The 27,403-nt window shown below is 41.0% G+C and overlaps 1 protein-coding gene across 4 annotated transcripts in view; it reads left to right on the plus strand.

Annotated features, from left to right (window-relative positions):
* The first annotated feature begins 1,831 nt into the window (after positions 1-1,831).
* Positions 1,832-27,403, plus strand: part of ZKSCAN2 (zinc finger with KRAB and SCAN domains 2) — a 35,355-nt gene continuing 9,783 nt past the window's right edge. The window contains exons 1-8 of one of the 4 annotated variants that reach the window (XM_074197414.1): positions 1,866-1,913; positions 6,563-6,665; positions 6,767-7,253; positions 7,759-7,945; positions 13,972-14,063; positions 14,425-14,551; positions 21,166-21,840; positions 26,191-26,670. In XM_074197414.1, coding sequence (XP_074053515.1) covers positions 6,849-7,253; positions 7,759-7,945; positions 13,972-14,063; positions 14,425-14,551; positions 21,166-21,840; positions 26,191-26,670 — 1,966 coding nt within the window. In that variant the 5' untranslated portion in view covers positions 1,866-1,913; positions 6,563-6,665; positions 6,767-6,848. Of the gene's footprint in view, positions 1,914-4,938; positions 6,666-6,766; positions 7,254-7,758; positions 7,946-13,971; positions 14,064-14,424; positions 14,552-21,165; positions 21,841-26,190; positions 26,671-27,403 lie in introns of those variants that run through there. The other 3 variants (XM_074197413.1, XM_074197415.1, XM_074197416.1) reach the window with 3 other exon arrangements.

Genomic DNA, 27,403 nt, shown 5'->3' on the forward strand with positions numbered 1-27,403 from the left:
AACCAAGCAACCTAAATGCCAATGACTATCAAACAGTGCTACAAACCAAGATCTATATAGTTCCCTTACGTGAAGTAGATAGAGCAATCAAGAAGACCTCAATTCAAATGCAGCTTCAGACATTTACTATAGCTGTATGATCCTGGGCATGTCATTAAACCTCTTTTCCCTCATTTTTCTCATTTGCAAAATGGGGGTAATAAAGTATGGTCGACTTCCCAGAATTGTTGTGAAGATCAAAGATAATTATAAAACACAGTATCTTACATGCAATAAGCACTATATAAATGTTAACTTATCTATAATACAATGTATAATATAATTCATGAAGGAGTAACTTAGTTGCAGATGGTCTATGTTTAGCTACATCATGAATCAGAAACTGTAACACCTTTCTACAGAGGAGGTGAAAGTATTTTGTGATTCAAAGGGAGAAGGGCATCTAAACATAGCAAAGTGTGACAGGAAGTCTCATATTTCTGCCTAAAAGTATGCTATCTGTAGAATTAAATTGGGTACCTTCAATCAGCTGGGTTTAACTAGATGATAAAATAGAAATGTGACCAAAACAGAAGAGACAATCATCAAATGGAACCTAATTCATCTGAATCCAAACTAATGTTACAGAAGTGGCAGAGAGTTGGAGCATATTAATGGAGTATTATAAAGCATTCAGATTCCATAGCCAAAGTACTGTCTGAAGTCCTTTGTTTAGTAGCTTTAAAGTTTCTTTGTATGTATAAAGGGTAAAAACCAGAATGTACTGGTCCCCTAAAGGTAGCTGATATGTATATATATATATATGAAAGTTAATACTTAAGTATGTTCAAAGAAAGAACTAGGCTTAACTCCTGATCATGTTTCCTGAATGATGTCTCTTATGTCATCTCTAATACATAAGTTGTTATTGCAAAATGTTCTACCATCAACTTACACTCACTGTGGCTCTCTCCATTGACCTGCAGCTTCAATTCTCTAGAGAATATACTGTTGCCAGACTTGCAACCATCAACAGAAGAGTTTTGATTCAAAGTTGAGTTTGAGGAACAGGGCACTACTTTTTTAAAAAGTTTCATTTCCTCAGCTTTAATGTAATTTTCCATCTTCTTTCATTCTTAGCCCAATTTGCCCTTTTCTAGAGACAGACAGACAATCTACTTCATGACCTGGTCATAATTTTCACAATAAGCATTTCTCATCCATTTAGTTTTTCCTAGAGATAGCCTTAAGAATTTGGAAGGGTTGAGTTTAAATCCCATCTTTGACAACTAACCACTGAGAGGGAAAAAAAGATATAATTTTGTTAGATAATTCCTAGACTGTCCTAGTGTCAGGGAAGATGAGGAATCGCATGATCCTTCCCTAATATGGGCTCCTCCTGGTTATACAATTTTCCGGCAGAGCCAGGCTGACAGCCCAGTATTTCGGCACAGGTGTGGGTTGATCTCTGAGCTTTCTTCCCCGCCCCCACCCGCGGCCAGGATGGCCTGATCTTCCCTAACCCCGGAGAGGGCAGTTAGGAGGGTCAAATGAGGTCATGCGGGAGAAGAGGCTTGCAAATTGTCAAGGGGGTCCCCGAGACAGGACGTATTATGCTCCTAGAGTTCTAAAGTTCATTGCTCGAAAAGGACAGCGACGCTCAATGAAAGAAAGCGACTCGGCCGGGGTCAGAGTGCAAGAAGGGAGCATACCTGCCCTCCCGATCTGAAGGGCCATTCTCCTGGGGCAGGGCTCCCCGTTTTGGGGTCGTGGACCCCCGCCCCTCCCCGTCCCGCCCTTTAAGTCGGGGGGGGGGGAGGAGCTTTCGCACATGCGCGGTGCAGTCGGCGCCCGCACGGCTCCCAGCGTCCTGCTCGCAGGGGGCTCGGCTTGCAGCCTGACAGCTGAGGCGGGGCCGTGGTCGTGGGGCCGGGGTGAGTGGGGACGGAGCCGCCTAGCGGGCCGGGGGGCCCCGCCGCGGGCTGCCGGGAGGGCTCGGGGCGCTGCGGCCGGGCTGGGGCGGCTGGGGGAACGGGAGGGCGGGGCCGCGTGGGGGCGGGGAGGGAGAAGCGCCGCTTGGCCCCAGGCTCCCTGGGACCCGTGCCCTCCGCCCCCTCGGACACCCCGGACACGGGCCTAACCAGACAAAGGAGCCCGTTGAAGCCCGGCCGCCTCCCGGCCCTGGGACTATCTTACTGGGGCCCTGAATGCCCGCGTCCAGCCAGAAACACTTTAGAACTGGGATGGCAGGGCCAGAAAAGGCCTTAGACCTTGGGATGGCAGGGCCAGAGGAGGCCTTAGACCTTGAGATGGCAGGGCCAGAGGAGGCCTTAAACCATGGGATGGCAGGGCCGGAGGAGGCCTTAGACCTTGGGCTAGAGGAGGCCTTAGACCATGGGATGGCAGAGCCAGAAGAGGCCTTAGACCTTGAGATGGCAGGGCCAGAGGAGGCCTTAGACCTTGGACTGGAGGAGGCCGTAGACCAAGGGATGGCAGGACCGGAGGAGACCTTAGACCATGGGATGGCAGGGCTGGAAGAGGCCTTAGACCTTGGGATGGCAGGGCCGGAGGAGACCTTAGACCTTAGGATGGCAGGGTCGGAAGAGCCCTTAGACCTTGGGCTGGAGGAGGCCTTAGACCACGGGATGGCAGGGCCAGAGGAGGCCTTAGACCTTGAGATGGCAGGGCCGGAGGAGGCCTTAGACCTTGGGCTGGAGGAGGCCTTAGACCACGGGATGGCAGGGCCGGAGACCTTAGACCATGGGATGGCAGGGCCAGAGAAGACCTTAGACCACAGGATGGCAGGGCCAGTGGAGACTTTAGCCTATGGGATGGCAGGGCTGGAAGAGGCCTTAGACCTTGGGATGGCAGGACCGGAGGAGACCTTAGACCTTGGGATGACAGGGCCAGAGGAGACCTTAGACCTTAGGATGGCAGGGTCGGAAGAGCCCTTAGACCTTGGGCTGGAGGAGGCCTTAGACCATGGGATGGCAGGGCCAGATGAGACCTTAGACCTTGGACTGGAGGAGGCCTTAGACCACGGGATGGCAGGGCTGGAGGAGACCTTAGACCATGGGATGGCAGGGCCAGAGGAGGCCTTAGACCATGGGATGGCAGGGCCAGAAGAAGCCTTAGACCTGGGGCTAGAGGAGGCCGTAGACCAAGGGATGGCAGGACTGGAGGAGACCTTAGACCATGGGATGGCAGGGCTGGAAGAGGCCTTAGACCTTGGGCTGGAGGAGACCTTAGACCATGGGATGGCAGGGCCAGAGGAGGCCTTAGACCATGGGATGGCAGGACCAGAGGAAACCTTAGATCATGGGATGGCAGGGCCAGAAGAGGCCTTAGACCTTGGGATGGCAGGGCCGGAGGACGCCTTAGACCTTGAGACTGTAGGGCCAGAGGAGGCCTTAGACATTGGGCTGGAGGAGGCCTTAGACCATGGGATGGCAGGGCCAGAAGAGGCCTTAGACCTTGGGATGGCAGGGCTGGAGGAGGCCTTAGACCTTGAGATTGTAGGGCCAGAGGAGGCCTTAGACGTTGGGCTGGAGGAGGCCTTAGACCATGGGATGGCAGGGCCAGAGGAGGCCTTAGACCATGGGATAGCAGGGCCAGAGGAGACCTTAGACCATGGGATGGCAGGGCCGGAAGAGGCCTTAGACCTTGGGCTGGAGGAGGCCTTAGACCACAGGATGGCAGGGCCGGAGGAGGTCTTAGACCTTGAGATGGCAGGGCCGAAGGAGGCCTTAGACCTTGGGCTGGAGGAGGTCTTAGACCATGGGATAGCAGGGCCAGAGGAGACCTTAGACCATGGGATGGCAGGGCCGGAAGAGGCCTTAGACCTTGGGCTGGAGGAGGCCTTAGACCACAGGATGGCAGGGCCGGAGGAGGTCTTAGACCTTGAGATGGCAGGGCCGAAGGAGGCCTTAGACCTTGGGCTGGAGGAGGTCTTAGACCATGGGATGGCAGGGCTGGAGGAGGCCTTAGACCTTGGGCTGGAGGAGGCCTTAGACCATGGGATGGCAGAGCCAGAAGAGGCCTTAGACCTTGGGCTGGAGGAGACCTTAGACCATGGGATGGCAGAGCCAGAGGAGGCCTTAGATCATGGGATGGCAGGACCAGAGGAGATCTTAGACCATGGGATGGCAGGGCCAGAAGAGGCCTTAGACCTTGGGATGGCAGGGCCGGAGGAGACCTTAGACCATGGGATGGCAGGGCCGGAAGAGGCCTTAGATCTTGGGCTGGAGGAGGCCTTAGACCATGTGATGGCAGGGCCGGAGGAGGCCTTAGATCATGGGATGGCAGGACCAGAGGAGGCCTTAGACCTTGGGCTGGAGGAGGCCTTAAACCATGGGATGGCAGGGCCAGAGGATAACTTAGACCATGGGATGGCAGGGCTGGAAGATAACCTAGACCTTGGGATGGCAGGGCTGGAAGATACCCTAGACCTTGGGGTGGCAGAGCTGGAAGATACCTTAGACCTTGGGATGGCAGAGCTGGAAGGCACCTTAGACCGTGGGATGGCAGGGCCGGAAGAGGCCTTAGACCATGGGATGGCAGGGCTGGAGGAGGCCTTAGACCATGGGATGGCAGGGCCAGAGGACAACTTAGACCATGGGATGGCAGGGCTGGAAGATAACCTAGACCTTGGGATGGCAGGGCTGGAAGGTACCCTAGACCTTGGGGTGGCAGAGCTGGAAGATACCTTAGACCTTGGAATGGCAGGGCTGGAAGATACCTTAGACCTTGGGATGGCAGGGCTGGAAGATACCTTAGACCTTGGGATGGCAGGGCTGGAAGATACCTTTGACCTTGGGATGGCAGAGCTGGAAGATACCTTAGACCTTGGGATGGCAGGGCTGGAAGATACCTTAGACCTTGGGATGGCAGGGCCGGAGGAGAACTTAGACCATGGGATGGCAGGGCTGGAAGATACCTTAGACCTTGGGATGGCAGGGCCGGAGGAGAACTTAGACCATGGGATGGCAGGGCTGGAAGATACCTTAGACCTTGGGATGGCAGGGCTGGAAGATACTTTAGACCTTGGGATGGCAGGGCTGGAAGATACCTTAGACCTTGGGATGGCAGAGGCAGAGAGACCTTAGACTTTAGGATGGCAGGGCCGGAGGAGACCTTAGACCATGGGATGACAGGGCTGGAAGAGACCTTAGACCTGGGATGACAGGGCTGGAGGAGACCTTAGACCTTGGGATGGCAGGGCTGGAGGAGACCTTAGACCTTGGGATGGCAGGGCCGGAGGAGAACTTAGACCATGGGATGGCAGGGCTGGAAGATACCTTAGACCTTGGGATGGCAGGGCTGGAAGATACGTTAGACCTTGGGATGGCAGGGCTGGAAGATACCTTAGACCTTGGGATGGCAGAGGCAGAGAGACCTTAGACTTTGGGATGGCAGGGCCGGAGGAGACCTTAGACCATGGGATGACAGGGCTGGAAGAGACCTTAGACCTGGGATGACAGGGCTGGAGGAGACCTTAGACCTTGGGATGGCAGGGCCGGAAGAGACCTTAGACCTTGGGATGGCAGGGCTGGAGAAGACCTTAGACCTTGGGATGGTAGGGCAAAAGGAGACCTTAGACCATGGGATGGCAGGGCTGGAAGGTACCTTAGACCTTGGGATGGCAGGTCCAGACCAGACCTTAGACCATGGAATGGCGGGGCTGGAAGTGACCTTAGAATATGGGATGGCAGGGCTACAGGAGACCTTAGACTGGAAGTGATCTTGTAATATAGGGTATCAGAGCTAGAGGATACCTTAAAACATGGGGTGTGAAGGTTGGAGAAAATCCCTAGACCATAGGATGGCAGGGCTAGAAGAGACCTTGTAACATGGGGTGGCAGGGCTGGAGGAGACCTTCGAATATGGGATGGCAGGGCTGGAGGAGACCTGAGAACATGGGATGGCAGGACTGCAGGAAACTTTAGAGCATGGGGTGTCAGGGCTGGAGGAGACCTTAGGTCATAGGCTGGAGGGACTGAAAGAGACTTTAGACCATGGGATGGTAGGGTTGGGTGGCAGGAGTAAAGGAGACCCTAGATCATGATGTGGCAGGGCTTGAGGAGACCTTAGAACATGAGATGGCAGGGCCACAGGAGACCTTAGATTATGAGGTGTCAGGGCTGGAGGAGAACTTAGAATATGGGATATTGGGGTTTGAAGAGACAAAATTTTAGAGCTGGAAGAGACCTTTTACCATAGGGTGGCAGAACTGGAAGAGATCTTAGATCATAAGATGAGAGGGCTATAAGAAATTTTAGAACGTAGTATTTGGGATTGGAAAGACTTTAGAATGTGTGGCAGATGGCACCTAGAGGGGAGAAGACTTCAAAACCTAAAATGTCAGAGCTGGAGGGGACTTTAAAACTTAGAATGTCACAGATGAGAAGCACCTAATAATGTGAGAAGAGACCTTGGATCATGGAATCTAAGGCACACCACAGAGGTAATGCAACTTTCCCAACACAGATCACCCAGGAAATTAGTTACAAATCTAGATCTAGAACATAGTTCCTTTTGGTTCTTTATAATACCACGCTAGCTTCTTCCTCTGCCTCCTTTTCAGAACCTGATGCTCTGGTAATTACATTGAAGGGAAAAGTATCCAAAAACCCAATTTCCCCTAACCTCTATGGAATGTGGAGCAGAGCATATAGACCAATGAATGTGTAAGTTCCCTTGCCTTCCAAATTAGAGAGGACGTTGAATCAGGCTAGCATGTCTGCCCTTTGCTGTTTCTGTTGACATTTTTTTCTTTCTGCCTTCTCAGAGAAGCTCCTCAAGGATACTTATCAGGGAGACCAAGATTTGTGACCCAACTTCTAGCCAGAGTGAACTGGATCTCAAAGTAGATGATGGCCACAGCTCTATTCCCTCCAGTGAAGGCCTCTCTGGAGCTAGAGGGACATCTGATGATGAAGATAGAAAAGGACACTTCACGGGCTTCTGAATCAACCTTTCAAGGGAAGGACTCTGATTCCGAGTCCTTGCGCAAGAGCTTTCGGAATTTCCGTTATGAGGATGCGTCTGGACCACATGAAGCTTTCAGTAGACTCTGGGAACTTTGCTGCCAGTGGCTGAAGCCAGAAGTGCATTCCAAAGAGGAGATCTTGGAATTATTGGTCCTTGAGCAGTTCCTGACCATTTTGCCCAAGGAGATTCAGTCCTGGACATGGAAGCAGTGTCCAGAGAGTGGTGAAAAAGCTGTAGCTCTAATTGCAGATTTGGAGAAAGAGTCTGGAAGACTGAGGCAACAGGTAAGAAGAGGAAATGCAGATCTGTATAATTATTAGAAAGGAGAGGGATAAAGGAAGAGCATATACATGGTTATAGAAGAGTGGGGATAAATTAGTCTATATTACTTCACTATTAGCTTCTAAGTGTGTATTTTCTTCCATGCGTAGTACTTGTGCTGTGGCCATGTGGCAGGAGACTTCTTTATGCAGCTATCTGAAGTCTCTGGGGAACCTGTAAAGTTTGTGTCTGAATAGGTTTTTTTCCTATGTTGTGGCAGTGAGGAAGACCTGACTAGCTCTTCCTTTTTAAGAGAATTAAACACACAGATACTTATTCCTGGATTCATGATAACATAACTCTTCATAACATTCCAGTCTGCTTTTCATTGCCCCCAAAACAATAAATTCTGGTTCTTTCTCTCCATTCCCTGTATTCCTGAAGAACATTTTCTTTAGGGATTTTAATTCTGATTCCTGCCCTTCTCTCCCCCCATCTTCATTTGTGATGATGGATATTATTTACCAGGTTACAAATCACGTGCACTTAGAGAAGACAGTGTCCCTTGGAGCAGCATGGGAAGTATCAAGCTTTCAAATGGAACAAGTAGAGGGCCAGCCTAAGATGGTAACTCAGGAGAAGGTTGGGAACCTACGCTTAGGACTTCAGGGACACCTAAGCCATAAAGGGGAGCCCCAATCCTTACAAAAGAATGGTAAGAAGCAAATGTCTATCTTGGGTAGATGAGGAAGTCTTGACCAGACTTGAGTCTTAGACTTGTCAAGGCCTCCAGAGGTCATCTAGACTTACTGTTTAATATCATTTCCCATTTTCTAGTCATCATGTATGTTTTTTGCTTTATGGCATAGCATTTTTACAGTTAACTCTATAAATTCATTATTCATCATTTTGATGACTAATAATGTAGATCATCAATTCGACTAGCTAATGAAAAAGTTTAAGTAACAAGATTTTGTCTGTCTTACTGGACAATAGAAAACTTCATTATGAAGTCTGTTCAATAGCCAGGAGCAGAATTACCAATTACTTAATTCTACTAAGTTGGCAAGGTTCTATCACCATCACCTAAAAAGTTCTTGCTTCAGATTTTAAATTCTTTGTCCCTCATTTCCAACACCTCACAGATTGAAAAGCAAACCAGTTATCTAGACTACTCTCCTGCCTCTAGGCCTCTGCACAGGACTGCAACATATTCATTATCTATACAAAGAAAAATAGAGAAGTAGTTATTCTTCTTAAAGCTCTCCAGATAAGACTCCCTAACCTACCTAAGTAACAAGTTTTAGTGTCTGATACCTGAGATACTATACGTGAAAGGGTACTAAAAAATTAAAAGTACAATTGTGTATTATCTTTTGTCTACTGCAGATTGTCTCTTTTTTCTATCCCCAGTAGATATGAAATTTGTCATTTGCTTACACACATTGGAGAGCATATACATCCAAACAAATCTTGTCCTTCAAATAATGCTTTGGTAGAAAATATGCTTATTCTAGAATTCTTTTCATTGCCCAGAACATATCTGTAATTTCTCTTTTGGAATTGCCAAGTGCCTTACATTCAAAGGGGTGTCATTTTGATTTTAAGTGGAATTTTATTCAAAAAGTAGTTTATAGTAATAAAAAATGATTTATTTTCATTATTTTATAATTATTCCTCATTTCTGTAACTCCCCTTAAAAATTATTACACAGCTTGATTACCCACCTTAATCATCAGACCTGGCTCAGGATGACTTTTGTCTCTTTCCAAATATCAAATCCACACTCAGAGAATGAAGATATGCTATCATTTAGGATATTGAAAAGAATGTGTTGGAAATTCTGAAGACAATTCCCAAAGTGGAATTCTACAAACATTTGAAGCAGTAGCAGCATCATTGGAATAAGTATATAGCCTCCCAAGGGATATCACTTATTTGGATGTATGAGTTATGAAAGGTTTGTTAATTAGTCATATTATTTCTTAGTTGCAACTTAAATACTGAAAGTCTGTTCTCAAACTAATATATTCCAGTTCCCTTTTGCATATGTCTTCTTTTCAACTCTTTAATCATTTTAGTTCTTTTCTAGCCTTTCTCCAAGTTCTTCCCTTTCCTCTGACATTAAGGATCTCTCATTAGAACCTAAACAATTCATTTTTTAGGGGTTTTTTTTGCAAGGCAAACGGGGTTAAGTGGCTTGCCCAAGGCCACACAGCTAGGTAGTTATTAAGTGTCTGAGACCGGATTTGAACCCAGGTACTCCTGACTCCAGGGCCGGTGCTTTATCGACTACACCACCTAGCTGCCCCACAATTCATTTTTAAAAAAGAAATTTAGGCATAGGACTCTGTATGAGAGAGAATGGGAATAAGTATACATGAGAGTATGGATTTGGGAAAAACTGAAATATTTACTTAATTAATTTTAAAAAAAAAAAGCTATCCAGAAGTCAGATGAACTGCTTCTAAAAATAATACATTGAAGTGAAGTCAATTCATCAGATTTCTTAACAACTTGCAGAATCTCAAAATTGGAAAAGAAATCAGAAACCAATGGATAAGTCATCATTCCTCACTTTGTTTGATCTTCAAGGAAGGATTAACAGTTCCTAGGCAGTCCATTCTTGGAAAACTGAAGCCTAAATACAGTTTTCACACTTTTTATTCTGCCCTCTAACAATCTAATCCCTCTTCTGCAATCCCACTCTATCCTCTTGATGGATGAAGACAGCTGTCATGTCCTCAGGTGTGTGCAATGGATAGAGCACCAGCCCTGGAGTAAGGAGGGCCTGAGTTCAAATCCAGCCTGAGACACTTGATATGTAGTTGTGTGACCTTGGGCAAGTCATTTAACCCCATTGCCCCACAAAAACCAAAAGAAACAAACAAAAAACATTCCCAGATCTTTCAACCTGTTCTCTTGTCAGATGATTTCCAAGATCTTCACCATCCTTGCTTCCCAATAGATGCTCTCTAATTTATCAGTGTCCTTTCTAAAAATGTAAGGCCTCAAAGTAAACACAATATGCCATATTTGATCTAATAGGAACAGAATATACCAACTTGCTGGTCTTGGACATTTGTCTCTGACAAGTAGTCATCCAACTCACTACCTCCCAAAGTCACCTATTTCAGTTTTACATGACTATTTGTTGGGAAATTTTTCTTTACATCCTACTAAAATGTTTTTCTCTGAAACTCCAAATATTATTCCTAGTTCTACTTTATGGGGCTAAAAAGAACAAAGTTAAACCCTCTTCTTCATTTTAATCCTATTCTTTAAAAGTGATGTTTCTTCTAAATCTCATCTCTAGGCAGATATGCCCAGCTCCTTCAACTCAAGCTGGTATGTATGACATAACTTCAAGACCCTTCACCATCCTGATTGCCTCCTTTTTACCATTGCCCTTCCCAAAATGCATCATATACAGAGAACAACTTTTCTTTTCCTTCTCTTCCATTCCCATACTAATAGTAAAATAGAGGACTCCATGTGTGTTAGAAATATTTAACTTGGGGTGGCTAGGTGGCATAGTGGAGAAAGCACCAGCCTTGGAGTCAGGAGTAACTGGGTTCAAATCCAGTCTCAGACACTTAATAATTACCTAGCTGTGTGGCCTTGGGCAAGCCACTTAACCCCATTTGCCTTGCAAAAAAACCTAAAAAATAAAAAAATAAATATTTAACTATGTTCATATCCAGAATTGTAGTATCCTTTTCCATGGAACCATTTCTGTATCTGTGGAACATTTTCTATTTTAAATAGAACTGGAAATCCCTGGCCCATAAGTAACATTTTCTAATTATTGTCTAACTTTATATGCGCTCCTAAATTGTCCTGGACTAAAGTTTTCCTGACTAGATATTGAAGATCTGAAGTTACAATATCTTTTATTCCAGGAGATTAAGGAAAGAATACAGGCAAAATATGGCCTAAAATGATTCAGGAAAGGAAAGGGAATCTCATTTGCTCCACATTCTAACCCTGCTGTTATTATTCCTATTTTATGAATGAGGAAACTAGGTCAAACAGGTTAGGTGACTTCTGACACAGCTAGTTTCTGGGACTAGATTTTTAATTCAGGTATTCTTGACTTCAGACTCAGTATTCTATCCACTTCTACCTACATACCTCAAAATTATCCCAGAAAAATTTAAGCAGAGAAATGACATAAATGAGTCTAGGTCTTGGATTCAAATTCCTTCCATATTTTCAGAATTCACAGATTTCTAGAGCTCCTTTGGAGCAGAATGATTTGAGGTTGAATTTAAGTGCCTAGATTTCCTAGATCAATTGACACTCAGGACCTGAATCCCTGAGGTTCAGGATGAATCCCAGTAGGTTTATGGAGGGGGATTAGAAATTGAAACAACTTTCATTTAACTAGTTGCAACCTTCCCCATATTTGATTCTGAACAAGCAAAGCTTTAATCCAGGTTCTAGTACTTACTGCACATGAGAACCTGTGTCTCCCTTAGAGACCCAAAGAACTCTTTGGTTCTTAGTTTCTTCTATAAAATAAAGAGACTGAACTAATTGATCCAAGGTCCTCTACATACCTAACATTTTGTCTTGTGATTTGTTGATCCCTAGAATGGCATTAACACTGGCCACAGAAGCCTTCTTCCCACTTTCAGGTTCAAAATCTGCAAACCACTTCCTGACCAGCCAGTGCACAGTGATGTTTCTCTGAACTTCCATAGCATTTATTGTCTTCTACTCATTTAGTAATAATACTGCTACCTTATATTATTTTTCTTTATGACTTTTTTCCTATATTTGACCAATGGACTTAATATATAATATATATATATATATATACGTATATAAGTATATATACATATATATATATAAAATCATTATTCCTAGCAAAATTCTAAAAGGCTTTACTAAACAGATGGTTTATGCACACTTAGAAAGGGTAGCTATGATAACTAAAATCCAGCTTAGGGTACTCTTATAAATAAATCCTTAAGAGCAAGTTTCCTTGTATATAGCTTTTTATCTCCCATAGTAATTTCACATGGCTTGTGTATTCAGTAAAGATTTTTTAATTGGCTGAAGTGTTCAGAACTCTTTTCAATCAGAAACTCTCCCAGGATGCCTAAGGGAGCAAAGCTTTGGTAGGAGGAAGAAGATAGAAACTGAGGATTTTTAAGATGATCAAACTAAAACTAGAAGCATTAGACTCATTACAGGCTTCCAATACCTTGAGCAGCCCCATCATAGTAGCAGAATATCTGTGGCACAGAGAGAGACTCATGGAAAGTGCCTAGCTCTTCCTTCTGACTTCTTCATATTCCAGTTTACAACCCTCACCACTGAGTCATATAGGCTTTCTAAGGAAAAGAGCCCCTTAAATTTGTTAGGAAGAACCTGGATCTTTTTTTCCCCAGATATTCATTCCTTGAAGCCCTTATTCCACATGAATTTTAAGGGGTAAAGATGACATATAGTACTTAGTTACCTGATAACAAGGGATAATACTAGTTCATCTGTATACAGATTAGTAATTTATTAGATTATCCTTTCTAGTTTTTAAACCCCAGGTGAGATCCCCCCAATATAGTTGATAGCCATTTGAAAAATGTCAACTCTTTCTAATAAAAAATAAGAAACTATTCAGAAAATAAATCTGTGGCTACCCCCCAAAAAGAATCATATTAATTTCAAAATCCAATTGTTACTAATATTCTGAATAAACCAGTCCTTAACTAAAGCAAATTGGTACTTCTAAGATGGAATGACTTTATTTTCTATTATATCTACCATTCATTTGAAATTTTCTCATAATGATGTTATTCCACAGAAGGAATTCCCAGATTTAAAATGTTTGTACTATTTGGTACCTTGATTCCTTTTAAAGAAAAATTTGGTCCAAAGAGAGAAATGCAGTATTATGATTGTACACCTAAAGGGGGTATATTTCATTTCAACAAAAGGATTTAAAAGTGTAACAAATTCAAAGGTCTAGAGACCCAAATAAGATTTTCTCATTATAGAGTTTATCTCTAGATGATAGATTCCAGGGTAGAGGTGGACCGTAGCTTGAGCTGTGTCTAAAATAGAATATCTCTTCCTCTCGTTATAATAATAATAACTAACATATTGTACATGCTAATTCTGTTCAATAATCATATTTTTAAAATTTTTATTGATATCTTTTATTTTTGTATCACTTCATTTCCATAAATATCACTTCCATCTAGCAAACCATTCCTTGAAATAAAAAAGAAAAAATCAACCTAGCAAAACTAATGAACATGTAAACCATATTTGTCAGTATATGCACACGTATAGTCCCCTTGCCTCTCAAAGAAGGGAGGGAAGGACATTTTCTCATCTCTTTCCCAGGGCTAAGCTTGGTCATTATAATAATAATGCTAGCTTTTATCTTTCTGTTCCTTTTATTTGTATTTATTTAACACATTAAAAACATATTAAAAGGGGCAGTCAGGTGGCACAATGGATAGAGCACCAACTCTGGAGTCAGGAGGACCTGAGTCCAAATCCAGCCTCAGACATTTGATCGTTACTAGCTGTGAGATCTTGAGTAAGTCACTTAACCCATTGCCCCACAAAAACAAAAACATATAACAACCATTAAAACTCACTGTGTACCAATCACCGGGAATACAAAGTAAAACATAAGTCCTTAAAGTTCTTTAAAAAGATGAGAGGCAATAACTAAAAGACTAAAAAGCCCAGTGTATTAATAGTGTCTTTTTCTTCCCTCAGCTCTGTCTCCTTCATGGGTTCTTGAACTTCCTGAAAAGAACAGTCGAGATCAGAAAATGATGGCTATGCCACTTCTTACTACTGCATCTCAGGTACATTGTAGCTCTTTTCTCTGACTTTCTTGAAGTCATAGGATCTCTTTGCTATCTAAATTTCTGACTTCTTCCTTCTGTTCTTTCTCAGCTTCTGTATCCCATTGGGATGATTGGGAGGGTTCCTGTGTTCATTTTCTGATGGAGATTAGATTCAGCTTTTTATAAATCATACTGACAGATCTCCCATACCTAATGGTTATCCTGCAAAAGTCCTCCCCTTTACCCGCAAATATTCTATCCCAGAGCCCTTGTTCACATTTCTTACCTCCAAGTTTTTCTGTGTTTCATTCCCAGCAATTCATCTCAATAAAGAGCAATGATGTTTTCTTGGTGGTACTAGGTGTCATTGTTGTTATAGGAACCTGTGATATGTTCGGGAATGTCCAGAAATCTCCCCCACAAGAAAGGGGGGCATCTAAATCCTACTTACAAGAACTTCTGCAGGAGTATCATGAAGGAGAATTATAGGAACATGGTTTCACTAGGTAAGGACTTCTTTTCTTTTCAGGTTTATATGGTCTGTGGTTAGTACTACAAATCATGAAATTATTACTTTCCTTTGAACTTCAATATTATAGAATTATCCCTACTTCTATTTGTTCCATAGGAGAAAAAAAATTCTCATCCTCTACAATCTTCTTTTTTAAATTTATTTTCATCCATATGTACATGTGTATTTTTAAGTTACAAAATATCCTTCTACCCTCCCTTCCCATCTCCCTTCCTTCAGCAGCAAACAGTCAGGTTAACATTGCACATACATATTTTTGATAAACATGTTTACAGATTGTTATTTTCGATATGAGGAATTAGGATTAAGGGAAAGAGATACATAAGAGATAATTTTTATAAAGTGTTCATCAGATTCTAAAGGGTTGGGGCGTGTGTGTGTGTGTGTGTGTGTGTGTGTGTGTGTGTGTGTGTGTTTTGTTTTGTTTTGTTTTGATTTTCTTCTTCTGGATGGGGATAACATTGTCCATGGCTGGTCTAAGACCTAGCTCTCTGAACTGCTGAGAGGAAATTTCTTCCATCAAGGTTGATCATCTCACAGTGTTGTTATAATGTGTACATTGTTCTCTTGGTTCTGCTCCTTTCACTCAGCATCAAATCCCGTAAGTCATTCCCTGCTTCCCTAGAGTCCAACCATTTATGGTTTCTTACAGAACAGCAGTACTCCATAATATTCACATATGATAACTTGTTTAGCTATTCCCTAATTGATAGGCATCCCTCAGTTTCCAATTCTTTGCTATAACAAAATGAGCTGCTATGAATATTTTGGAACATGTAGGACTTTTCCCTTTCTTTATAATTTCTTCTGGATATAGACCTAGAATTGGAATTGCTGGGTCAAAGAGTATGAACAATTTTTTTGCTCTTTGGGCATAGTTCCATATTGCTCTCCAGAAAGGATGGATCCATTCACAATTCCACCAACAATGCGTCAATGTCCTAGTCCTCCCACAACCTCTCCAACATTGATCATTTTCCCTTTTTTTCATCTTGGTCAGTCTGGTAGGTGTGAGATCATTCCTCATTGTTACTTTAATTTGCATTTCTCTAATCAATAATGACTTGTAGCATTTTTTCATGATTATATATAGCTTTAATTTTTTCATGTGAAAACTGTCTATTCATATTCTTTGACCATTTATTAATTGGGGAATGATTTGTAACCTTATAAATTTGATGCAATTCTCTATATGTTTTAGAAATAGACCTTTATCACAACTTCTAGTTGTGAAAATTGTTTCCCAGCTTTCTGCTTTTCTTCTAATTTTGACAGCATTGATTTTATTAGTGCAAAAACTTTTTAAGATAGTCATAATCATTCATTTTGCATTTTGTAATGTGCTCAAATTCTTGTTTGATCATAAATTTATCCCTTTTCCATTGATCTGATGGTTGGAGTATTTCTTGGTCTATTAATTTATCTATGGTATCGCTCTTTATGCCTAAATTCTGTACACATTTTGACCTTATTTTGGTATAGGGTGTGAAATATGGCTTTATGCCTAGTTTTTCCAAACTATTTTCCAGCTTTCCAAACAATTTTTGTCAAATAGTGAGTTCTTTTTTTTTCTGTATTTCATTGCATTGTTTTTTTTTATATTTAATATTTATTTATTTTCATTTTGTACAAATAATGTTTTTATACATTAATAAAATATTCTTGTTTAAGAGTAAACAAAATACCCCCTCCCCCCAAAAAATATAGACTTGCTTGAGCGATAAAGGGGAGAGAAAAAAATTAAAATTAAAAAAATAATAGTAATAATTGTAGGTATGGCCAGGTGGTGCAATGGACAGAGCACCAGCCCTAGAGCCAGGAGCACCTGAGCCCATATCTGGCCCCATACACCCAACAATCACCCAGCCATGTGACATGCAAGCTACCCTAACCCCACTGCCCTGCAAAAACCAAAAAAAAAAAAAGGGAAAAAAAGACCCAAAATAAAATAAAATAGTAATAATAGTAGGGGTGGCTGGGTGGCAGACAGAGCATTGGCCCTTGAGCCAGGAGCACCCAGGTCCAAATCTGGCCTCAGACACCCAACAATCACCCTGCTATGCGGCCCCAGGCAGGCCACCCAGCCCCATAATAATAATAATAATAATAATAATAAATGTGCTTCAGTCTTTGTTCTAACACCAACTACTCTGTCGTGGGTGGATCACATTCTTTATGATAAGTCCATCGCAAAAGTTACTTCCGTATTTTTGCACCACTGCCATTGCTGATCGCAACTCCCTCCTTTTGTATTTCTCCACTACCATGTATTATATTTTCTCTCTCCTTTCACTCTGATAGGGTAGCTGAGTGGCGCAGAAGACAGATCCCTGGTCCTGGAGCCAAGAGGCCCCAAGACCCCTACCACCCCTTAGGCCCAGCATCCACCTGGCCCCTATGGTCCTGGACAGGCCATCCAATCCCAGCCCCTTGCAAGAAGTAAAAAAGAAAATGTGTTATATCTGACCACTCTTCCCCCATGGTCCATCCTCTCCTCTATCACTCACATCCCCCCCTTCCCCCTGTCCCCTCCCTCTCTTTCTTACTCCAGATGTCTATACCCCACTGAGTATATATGCTGTTTCCTCTCCTAGCCACCTCTGATGAGAGTGAAGATTCCCTCATTCCCCCTTGTCTTCCCCCCCTTCCATATCATTGCAATAGCTCATTGTAATAAAGAAAAATCTTATTATATGAAATATCTTGGCCTATTCCCCCTCTCCTTTTTCTTTCTCCCATTACATTTCCCTTTTTTCTTTTTTTTTAGGTTTTTGTTTTTTTTTTTTTGCAAAGCAAACGGGGTAAAGTGGCTTTCCCAAGGCTACACAGCTAGGTAATTATTAAGTGTCTGAGATCAGATTTGAACCCAGGTATTCCTGACTCCAGGGCTGGTGCTTTATCCACTACACCACCTAGCTTCCCCCCCCTTTTTTTCTATTGACTCCATTTTTACAACATATTTTATCTTCAAATTCAGCTTTCGCCTGTGCTTCAACTATAAAAACTCCCTCTACCTGCTCTATTAACTGAGAAGGTTCATACAAGTATTATCAATGTAATTTTTCTATGCCGGAATACATGCAGTTCATCATCATTAAGTCATATTTCCCCCCTCTCCTCCAATCTCCATGCTTCACCTGAGTCCTGTATTTGAAGAGCAAACCTTCTGTTCAGCTCTGGCCATTCCAACAGGAACATTTGAAATTCCCCTGGTTCATTGAAAGTCCATCTTTTTCCCTGGAAGAAGAGATTCATTTTTGCTGGGTAGTTGATTCTTGGTTGCATTCCAAGCTTTTTTGCCTTTTGGAATATTATATTCCAAGCCCTATGAGCTTCCAATGTAGTTGCTGCTAAGTCCTGTGTGATCCTGACTGCAGCTCCACGATATTTGAATTGTGTCCTTCTGGCTGCTTGTAATATTTTCTCTTTCACTTGGGAGTTCTGGAACTTGGCTATAATATTCCTAGGGGTTGGTTTTTTGGGATCTCTTTCTTGGGGGGGATCGGTGGATTCTCTCCATTTCTATTTTGCCCTCTGCTTCTAGGATATCAGGGCAATTTTCCTGTAGTAATTCTTTGAAAATGAGGTCAAGGCTCTTTTCCTGATCAGGGCTTTCAGGTATTCCAATAATTTTTAAATTATCTTTCCTAAATCTGTTTTCCATTTCAGTTGTTTTTTCAGTGAGATATTTCACATTTTCTTCTAATTTTTCATTTTTTTTGGTTTTGAAGTAATGAGTCCTGATTTCTCGTAAATTCATCAATCTCCCTGAGTTCTATTCTTTGTCTAAAGGATTTGTTCTCCTCAGAGAGTTTTCTTATCTTTTTTTCCATCTGGCCAATTTTGCTTTTTAAAGCATTCTTCTCCTCAATAACTTTTTGAACTGTTTTATCCATTTGACCTAAGCTGGTTTTTAGCATGCTATTTTCTTCAGCATTTTTTTGGATTTCCTTGACTAGGCTGCTGACTTCATTTTCATGTTTTTCCTGCATCTCTCTCATTTCTTTTCCCAGTTTTTCCTTCTTACTCCCTCATTTGATTTTCAAAGTCTTTTTTTTTTGAGCTCTGTCATAGCCTGATCCCAATTTCTGTTTTTCTTGGAGTCTTTAGATGCAGGAGCTTGTGCTTCCTCATCTTCAGACTGTGTATTTTGATCCTTCTTGGGCTCATTTGCAAAATATTTCTCAACAGTCTTCCTCTTATTTCTCTGCTTGCTCATTTTCCCAGCCTGGGCCTGGTTTTGGGGTGCTTCCTGAGCTTTTGGGACACTCCCACAAGGGTCTCAGTGTGTGAGGCTCTGTCCTCCTTCTTGGTCTGTGAATGACCATATGCGCCCCCCCCACAAGGCTGAGGTGGAGAGGACCCCTGCTGTTCTATTGGGGGGGGCCTAGACTGTGATCAGGATCTGAATGTGTTCAGAGCCCCAGAGTCCTGTTCCAGGGGTAGAGGACAGACCTCTGCAGTCTCTCTTCACTCCCCTCCCTCAGCTCAAAGGGCTCATGATCTGGGGGCTCCTGCTTACTGGCTCTGCCTGCTTCTCTGTTTCCTGGATCTGGGCTGCGGTGGCCCTGCTGCTCGCTGTGTGCCCTGAGAGCTGGACTTCACGTGCTCGCTCTGGCAGAGGTCCCCCCTTTCCCCCAATTTGTGCCTGGTGCTCCCCAAGGCATAGTTCAGGAAACTCCCCTGCTGCTGTGAGCCTCTGCGGGTTCTGTCTCTTGAAAATTTAAAGTCCTTAGTTTCAAAGATTTATGAGAGTGCACCTAAGACATGGTCCGCTCTTGTCGCCATCTTCCAAATAGTGAGTTCTTAACCCAGAAACTGATGTTTTGGGGTTTGTCAAATAGTAGGTTGCTGTAGTCATTTACTGTGGTTTCTTTTGAACCTATCCTATTCTATTGATCCATTACTCTGTTTCTTAACCAATACCAGGAAGTTTTGATGACTGCCACTTTATAGTATAGTTTTAGATCTGGTAGAACTAGGCCACCTTCCTTTACATTTTTTCCATCAGTTCCCTTCTAACTCAGAAATGTGGTTATTTGGTAGTTTGATTGGTAGGGTACTGAATAAGTAATTTAATTTGGGTAGAATTGTCATTTTAATTATATTAGCTCAACTTAACCAGGCTCATTTGACATTTTTCCAATTATTTAGATCTGACTTTATTTGGGTGAGAAGTGCTTTATAATTGTTTTCATACAGTTTCTAGGTCTGTCTCGGGAGGTAGATTCCCTATTATTTAATGTTGTCTATAATTATTTTAAATGAAATTTCTCTGTCTCTTGCTCTTGGGCTTTGTTGTTCATTTATAGAAATGCTGATGATTTATGTGAGTTTATTTTATGTCCTGCTACAACAAATTACTGAATTTGTTAATTGTTTCAAGGAATTTTTTAGATGATTTTCTATCATATCATCTGCAAAGAGTGAAAGTTTTGCTTTCTCATTGCCTATTCTGATTCCTTCAATTTCCTTTTCTTCTCTTATTGCTACAGCTAGCATTTCTAATACTATATTGAATAGTAATGGTGATAATGAGCATCCTTATTTCACCCTTGATTTTGTAAATGCTCTGAGCTTATTCCCATTTTATATATATATATATATATATATATATATATATATATATATATATATATATATAATATTTTAGTTCAATACTATTATTATCTATTTTTAAGGAAAAATCCATTTATTCCTAAACTTTCTAGTGTTTTTAATAGGAATCTTTGTCATTTTTTATGAAAGGCTTTTTTAGCATCTATTGAGATAATCGTATGATTTCTTTTGGTTTTGCTTTTGATATGTTTAATTATGTTGACTATTTTCCTAATGTTGAACCATCCCTGCCTAGCTGGTATAAATCCTACCTGGTCATGGCCCTTGATGGCCTTATAAAAGGAACTTTAATTAATATTACATCTCCAATCTATAGAGACTAAAAACTTTTAAGTTCTGGTTTTTAGGCAAATATTTTCTCCTCAGAGGACATTCTCTGCAGAGCTATAAATGAACTCATTCTCATTTTGTACCTGTTTATTTCCATTTCTTATTTCCTCCTCCTCCTTCTATTTAATACAATCAAAATGTCTCTCAAAATTTTTTACTTATGCTTCATCATATCCTTAAAAGATAATAGATTATAAGCTCATTCATTCATCACAATCTTTCACTTCTCAACTTGCATAACATTTTGCCTTCACATGGCAAGCATAAATATTTGAATGCTTTCATTGAGTGGCTATTATCTGGTTAGTACATTCTAAGTAATACAAGAAATTTCTAAAAGGAGCATAAAGCCAATACCTTCCTTCTTGGTGCTCCAGTCTATTTGGTAAGGAGTGAAAAGCTAAATTGAAATGCAAGACATCTCATTATGCCAAATAACTATACCTAATATATAAATGCCATTGAAGGAGTATTTTATTTGAAAGGAACTGACATAATAGGAGGTAGACTGTAACTAAACTTTGAAGGGTAGAGAAACAGCCCATGCAGAAAAAATAATATGGGGAAAATGCATTAATAAATGAATGATTTCAGGGGCACCTTCCTTGACAAATATGAAATATTTTCTTCTTCCTACAGGAATCCCAATTTCAACAGCTAAAAAGATGCCCCAGCTGGCTCAAGGGAAAAGGCCATGGTCTTTAGCACTCCAAAGCTCCAATAAGAGACATGTACTTCAGGGCATCCATGTAGGGGAAAAGCGAGAGCCTATCCAAGCATTGGCAAAAAGGAATGGAAAAACTTGGAGAGACCAGCCCTGGGCCTTAGAAGATGAAAAGATTGCTGGGGTACATTGGAGTTTTGAGGAAACAAAGACCTTCCTTGCAATTCTCAGAGAGTCTCGGTTTTATGAAACTCTTCGGGCTTGTCCTCGAAATAGCCAGGTTTATGGGGCTGTGGCTGAATGGTTGAGAGAATGTGGCTTTCTCCGGACACCAGAGCAGTGTAGGACCAAGTTCAAGAGTCTCCAAAAAAGCTACCGAAAAGTAAGGAATGGTCACATGCTGGAGCCTTGTGCCTTCTATGAAGAGATGGATGCCCTATTGAATCCTGGACCCAATACCACAACCATTGACATCCAAAAAGAGACTGACTCTCCCCCAAGGCAAGAGGATATCACTCCCAAAATAGAAGAACAGGACAGATGGGAGCAGGAAGAAGTGACAGAAGAATCTGATGGTGATGAAATGGGCATTGGGTTTACCCAAAAACCTGGGATCTCTGAGGCTCCAACTGTGTTCCAAAACTTAAGTGGTAAGATTTTTTTTTCCTTATTTTGGAGTAAAAATAAATGTCATGTCATATGATATGGGAAAAAATTATTGGAATGAAAGTTACTAAATCAAAATTACAGCATAATTATATATCATATAGCTGCTTCTCTGTCTTATAGAATCCTTAATTTCTCTCAAAACTCAATCACTAAAAAAATGGGGCAGCTAGGTGGTGCAGTGAATAGAGCATCAGCCCTGGAGTCAGGAGGACCTGAGTTCAAATCCAATCTCGGACACTTAATAATTACCTAGCTGTGTGACCTTGGGCAAGTCACTTAACCCCATTGCTTTGCAAAAACCTAAACAAAAAAAATGTCAAATTTTTGAAAGTAACTCAAAATACATTGCTTGCATTGTTGATTTTGTATACTTTTTTGTATTTACCTGTATATGTTTTATATTTAGTTTATCTTTTTATGTATGAGTATGGTTTCTCCCAGTAAAATGTAAGCCCCTTGAGGGCAGTAACTATTTTATTTTTGCCCTTGTATGCTCTAGCACTATCTGACACATAATAGGTACTAAGCTACCTTTTGATTTATTGATCGATTACCCCTCTCTTCACAAGGAAAAATAAAAGGACATTTGGTATTCCTAATGGAATAAATCCAGTTCATAGCATATCATGGTGGAGCTTCCTCCATCCAAGATGAATTTAGAACTTTTGAGGACCTTAACTGATTCAGACTAAAGAAATCTGTAACCTATCTAAAGCAATTTTTTCCAAGTTTGAACTATTTTTTTAAACCTGAAGACTGGAATAATGAGGCTGGTTTCAGCACTCTGGTGCATTAGGGAAGCAAGAAGGATTCCTACTTGACTGTGTACCTCCCTTCCCTTATAAGAGGTACATTGTACATCAATTATCTGTCTAATCTGAACATTCAGAGCCAATCTGTGGTGACTTCAGATTTAAATGCTTAGTCTTGGTCTTAAGCCATACACCTCAAACACAAACCAATGATATTCTTTATTGACATTCCCTTCATTAGAGTATTTGCTAAAATGTACAACCAATACAGACTTTGCCACCAGTTATATAAATTGTATTATTGCCAACTTGTTTCCCAGCTTTGTACATCTGTTTCTATGGTTATAAAATGAAGGAAGGAGGAACATTATTATCAAATAACAGGTGAAAAAGAAAATGTTGACATGAGTGAAAAGATTAGAGAATGATATGGCACTGAAAGCAGCAAGGCCATTAAAGAGGAAGAGTTGCTTATAGTGATCTAGAGCAGTGGTGTCAAACTCAAAATGCAGCAGGGCCACAATTCCATACAGAAGTATACCTGAAGCCACATATAGCCTTAGTTTTAAAATACAATGTCATCTATGTGGTATTATATTTTTATTTATTTTGTTAAATATTCCTAGTTACATTTAATCTGGTTTAGATCACATTCAGGAGAGTTGTGGGCTGCATGGGTCTTTGTGTTTGTCCCCTCTGGCTCCCTGGTTACAGCCAAACTCCTGGCAGCAGTGGACACTATAGGGGAAGAAGTGGCAGGATTTGGCAGTAAAATGTTTCTAACAGGTGTGGTGAATTAGTTGAACTTGACATCTAAGTTGCTTGCTCAATATATTAAAGAAGGATGACATTGCCCATTGTGAGGAGGAGATTGGGCCAAGTCAAGGACTAACAAACAATTGAAATCTTTTGAATCAGCAAAGGTGTTGTGCTGTTGAGTATTGTTTAAACATAATTAAATGAGGGAATTCAGAAATAAGCAAAGATGTGTTAACTGCATAAACAGAATGTTACTTTATGAGGTTAGCTCTGTCATAAAAGGAATATTTAGTATTCGGCCATAAAGAAAATATCTTATTTCAGTTTGCCTGTAATTAGGATATACTTCCAGCAGGTGAACAGTGATGCCTCAGTTACAGGTTTATGGAAATATTTCTGCATCCAATTGTCACAGCCTTGCTACCATCCTTCTTATACAGTCAGTCATCAAAGCATGCACTTTCATCTTTTTTCCTACCCCAAGTTTTTATAGCTTCTCCTACCAAAAGCAAAAGTAGAAAGCAACAAGGGTAATGCAACTGATCTTCAGTGGAACATTATCTGATCAGAAAAAGATTTATTCTTTTTTTTTCTTTTTCAGAGGACCTACTCCCTCTCCTCAGTTTCATATATCCTTCCTACTTTTGTAGTTGTCTCATCAACTATCTGTAACTTGCAAACTTACTGATTCTGCTAAAGGGCCCTTTACCCCTTTAAAATAAACAGATCATTTTAAAAATACTTTAAAAAAACATAAAAAAGATGTTTAAATATCTATGAGGTAATTTAAGTTAGAGTGGTAACTAAATTTTTGAAGGAAATTATTATTTCAGGAATAGAACATCCAGAAAGGAATTAGAGATCAATAGCAGATTCTTTTTATTGTAAGGCAATGGGGTTAAGTGACTTGCCCAAGGTCACACAGTTAGGTAATCATTAAGTGTCTCAGTCCAGATTTGAACTCCTGACTCCAGTGCCAGTGCTCTATCTACTGTACCACCAAGCTTCCCTCCAATAGAAGATTCTTAAGGGTCTCCTACAGTCAATGGAGGGCTTAAATGTCAGTTTTCTGAAAGATGTACCATGGGAATAAACATAGAACTAAAAGGCAAACAGACTCTTGCAGGTTTAGTAGACATCTGGATAATCTTTTTCAGGACATTCAGGTGATTCTTTAGTAAACTGTATGCTTAAATTCCTTAAGGATGAAATGGAAACAAGAACAGATTCCTCATAGATAATAAAAATTTCTGATTCCTGAATATAGTGTCCTTGAGCCATACTGTTTTTCTCAGTTCCTAGTCCAGTGAGAGTTCTTTGTGATAGAATATCTTCCATGAGAGTGCAGTGCTCAAGCTTAGGACTGTGATGAAAATAATAGAAGGATTTCACCACAGTGAAGAGAAATGAACCAAATGATAAACAGTTCTAAAAATGAATGAATTTAATACTTCCATAGATTTGATTTTTTATCAATATGAGTATTCCTTCCATCAGTGCAGATCATAACCATCCCTTCTTTATTCTACTGAGTGATTGGGATATGACATGTGGGGAATTCTAGAGTTAAAGCCTAAACTGATCTCTTAATTACTACACCTCATTGAATGTTCCATTTCACATAGGTATGCAGTCTACACCAGAGGTGTTAAATTCACAACCCACAAAACTCCCAAATTTGACCAGAACCCAAGTTCAAATGTTTAAGAAATGTTTAACAAAATAAATAAAAATACAGTAAAACATAGATAATGTTCATTTATGGTTTCCTAGGTCAATAATGTGGCAAGAATCAATTTCTATTTCCGTTTGACACAGTCTACAAAGTGACAAAGTGACAAAAAAAGAATTTGCTTTCCTGATCCCCTATGATGATTATACTTCTCCTGAGTCAAAACTAAAGATAAAGAGTTTTAAAATTCATTCTCAGTCAATTCTTATCACTCATGGTCCCCAAATTTTTAAATGAGAGGGTTTGACTTCTATGATCTCTAAAATCCACTCCAAGTTTAGCATTCTTTGATTCTACAAAATTCAGATAGATACCAGTAGAAATAAAAGTTTTGATGAGTTTTAAAATATTTTAGCTCTATTATTAAACTTTTTAAAGTATTAAAACTTTTTGAATTTTAAATTTTTTATTTTTTAAGATTAATGAAACTCAAACTTTTCTTCCTCCTTAACCCCCTCCAAGAAAGAAAAACAAAACCTTTATAACAAATATGTATAGTCATCCAAAAAAATTTGATTTTGTCAAAAAAAAAAGTCCTCAATCTGCAACTTGAATACATTCTTTGTTGAGTAAACATGTTTTCTGATAAGACCTCTGAAATTGTAGTTGATCATTACACTGATCATAGTTCTTAAGTTTTTCGGTTATTAATCTTTACAATATTATTATTATATAAATTATTCTTCACTTCATTCAACATCATTTCATATAGTTATCTTCAAACAGTCACACCATTTTTTATAACACAGTTGTATACCATTATGCTCACATACCTTGATTTAAGTCATTCCTCAACTGATTGGTACCTGCATAATTTCTAATTCTTTGCCACCACAAAAAGAATTACTGTAAATGTTTTTGTATATATGAGTCCTTTTCCTCTTTCTCTGATCTCTTGTGGAGTATAAACCATTTTGGAGTGATATTTCTGGATTACAGTTTTAAGTAATTTGATTGAATATTTTTGTGACAGAATGATAAAAGGATAATTTCTCAGAAAATTGTTACAGAAAATCAACCTTTCATCTTGTGCTATAGTTTCTACCAAGCTTCTAGTCTTAACTCTTAACTTTGTACTCTGGTGGCAGGTGTGCACTGGGGCTATGAGGAAACTAAGACTTTCCTTGACATTCTTAGTGAATCTCGGTTTTATGAAGCCCTTCAAGCCTGTCATCGAAAGAGCAAAGTGTACAGGGCAGTGGCTGAGCAGCTTCAAGAATGTGGCTTCCTTCGAACACCAGAACAGTGCCGGACCAAATTCAAAAGCCTTCAGAAGAGTTACCGCAAAGTAAGGAATGGCAGTGTGTTAGAGTCGTGTGCCTTCTATGAGGAACTGGATGCACTAATGAATGCCCAGGCTTCTGCTTCCTCTGCCAACATCCTGGAAAAAGTAAATCGAGGAGAATATGGTGCTAACCTGAAAACCCAAGAGCGGGGAGGTTGGGAACAGGTGGAGTCCTTAGCAGCAACTGTGGTGGAAGACTCTGACAACCAAAGAATTTGGGCCAAGGAACTGATAGAGGAACCCGAGTCCCAAGGCACTTCAACTTTGGATCAAAATCTGAGCGGTGAGAAGTTTCTTCAATGAGGTCACAGCATAAAAGGGAGAAAGTAGGGAGTAACCAAAAAAAGTACTGGTTCCAGAGACCAGTGAGGATGGAAGTGAGAAAGCTCCAAGAGAGAAAAACTGAGGCTCTGAAGTCAAAGACACCCAAGCAGCAGAGCCAGTGGAGACAAGACAGAGAGCAAGGGGGCAGCTCAAGGGAGGTCAACAGGGGTGAAGATTGAGAAAAGAGCATTGGATTAACCTCATAACATTTTCAATAGTGTGGTAGGGGCAGAAGCCCATTTGTAAGGAGTTTAACAATGGGCAAGTGTTGAAGAATGAATCTAAATCCCTTTTTCAAGATATTTGGTAATGAAAAGCTATTTTAAGATAGGAGAGTACTGGGGTGACTATGTGGCACAGTGGATAAAACACCGGCCCTGGAATCAGGAGCACCTGGGTTCAAATCCGGTCTCAGACACTTAATAATTACCTAACTGTGTGGCCTTGGGCAAGCCACTTAACCCCATTGCCTTGCAAAAACCTAAAAAAAAAAAAAAAGATAGGAGAGTCCTGAGCAAAAATCAAATTAATACATTGAGTTTAAATCACTGAAATTGGTGGTATCTGCATGGTCCTGAGTACTGTATATTATTAGTGAATTTTTAATTGAAGTTAAAAGTATTCTCACCATGCCAGAGAGCTGACATTTTGGCAGCAGGACTCCAGTCCTAGAAAGGGTTCCAGAGGAGACC

Source organism: Macrotis lagotis, chromosome 8 (genome assembly GCF_037893015.1).
Source record: "Macrotis lagotis isolate mMagLag1 chromosome 8, bilby.v1.9.chrom.fasta, whole genome shotgun sequence".
NCBI classification, from domain to species: domain Eukaryota; kingdom Metazoa; phylum Chordata; class Mammalia; order Peramelemorphia; family Peramelidae; genus Macrotis; species Macrotis lagotis.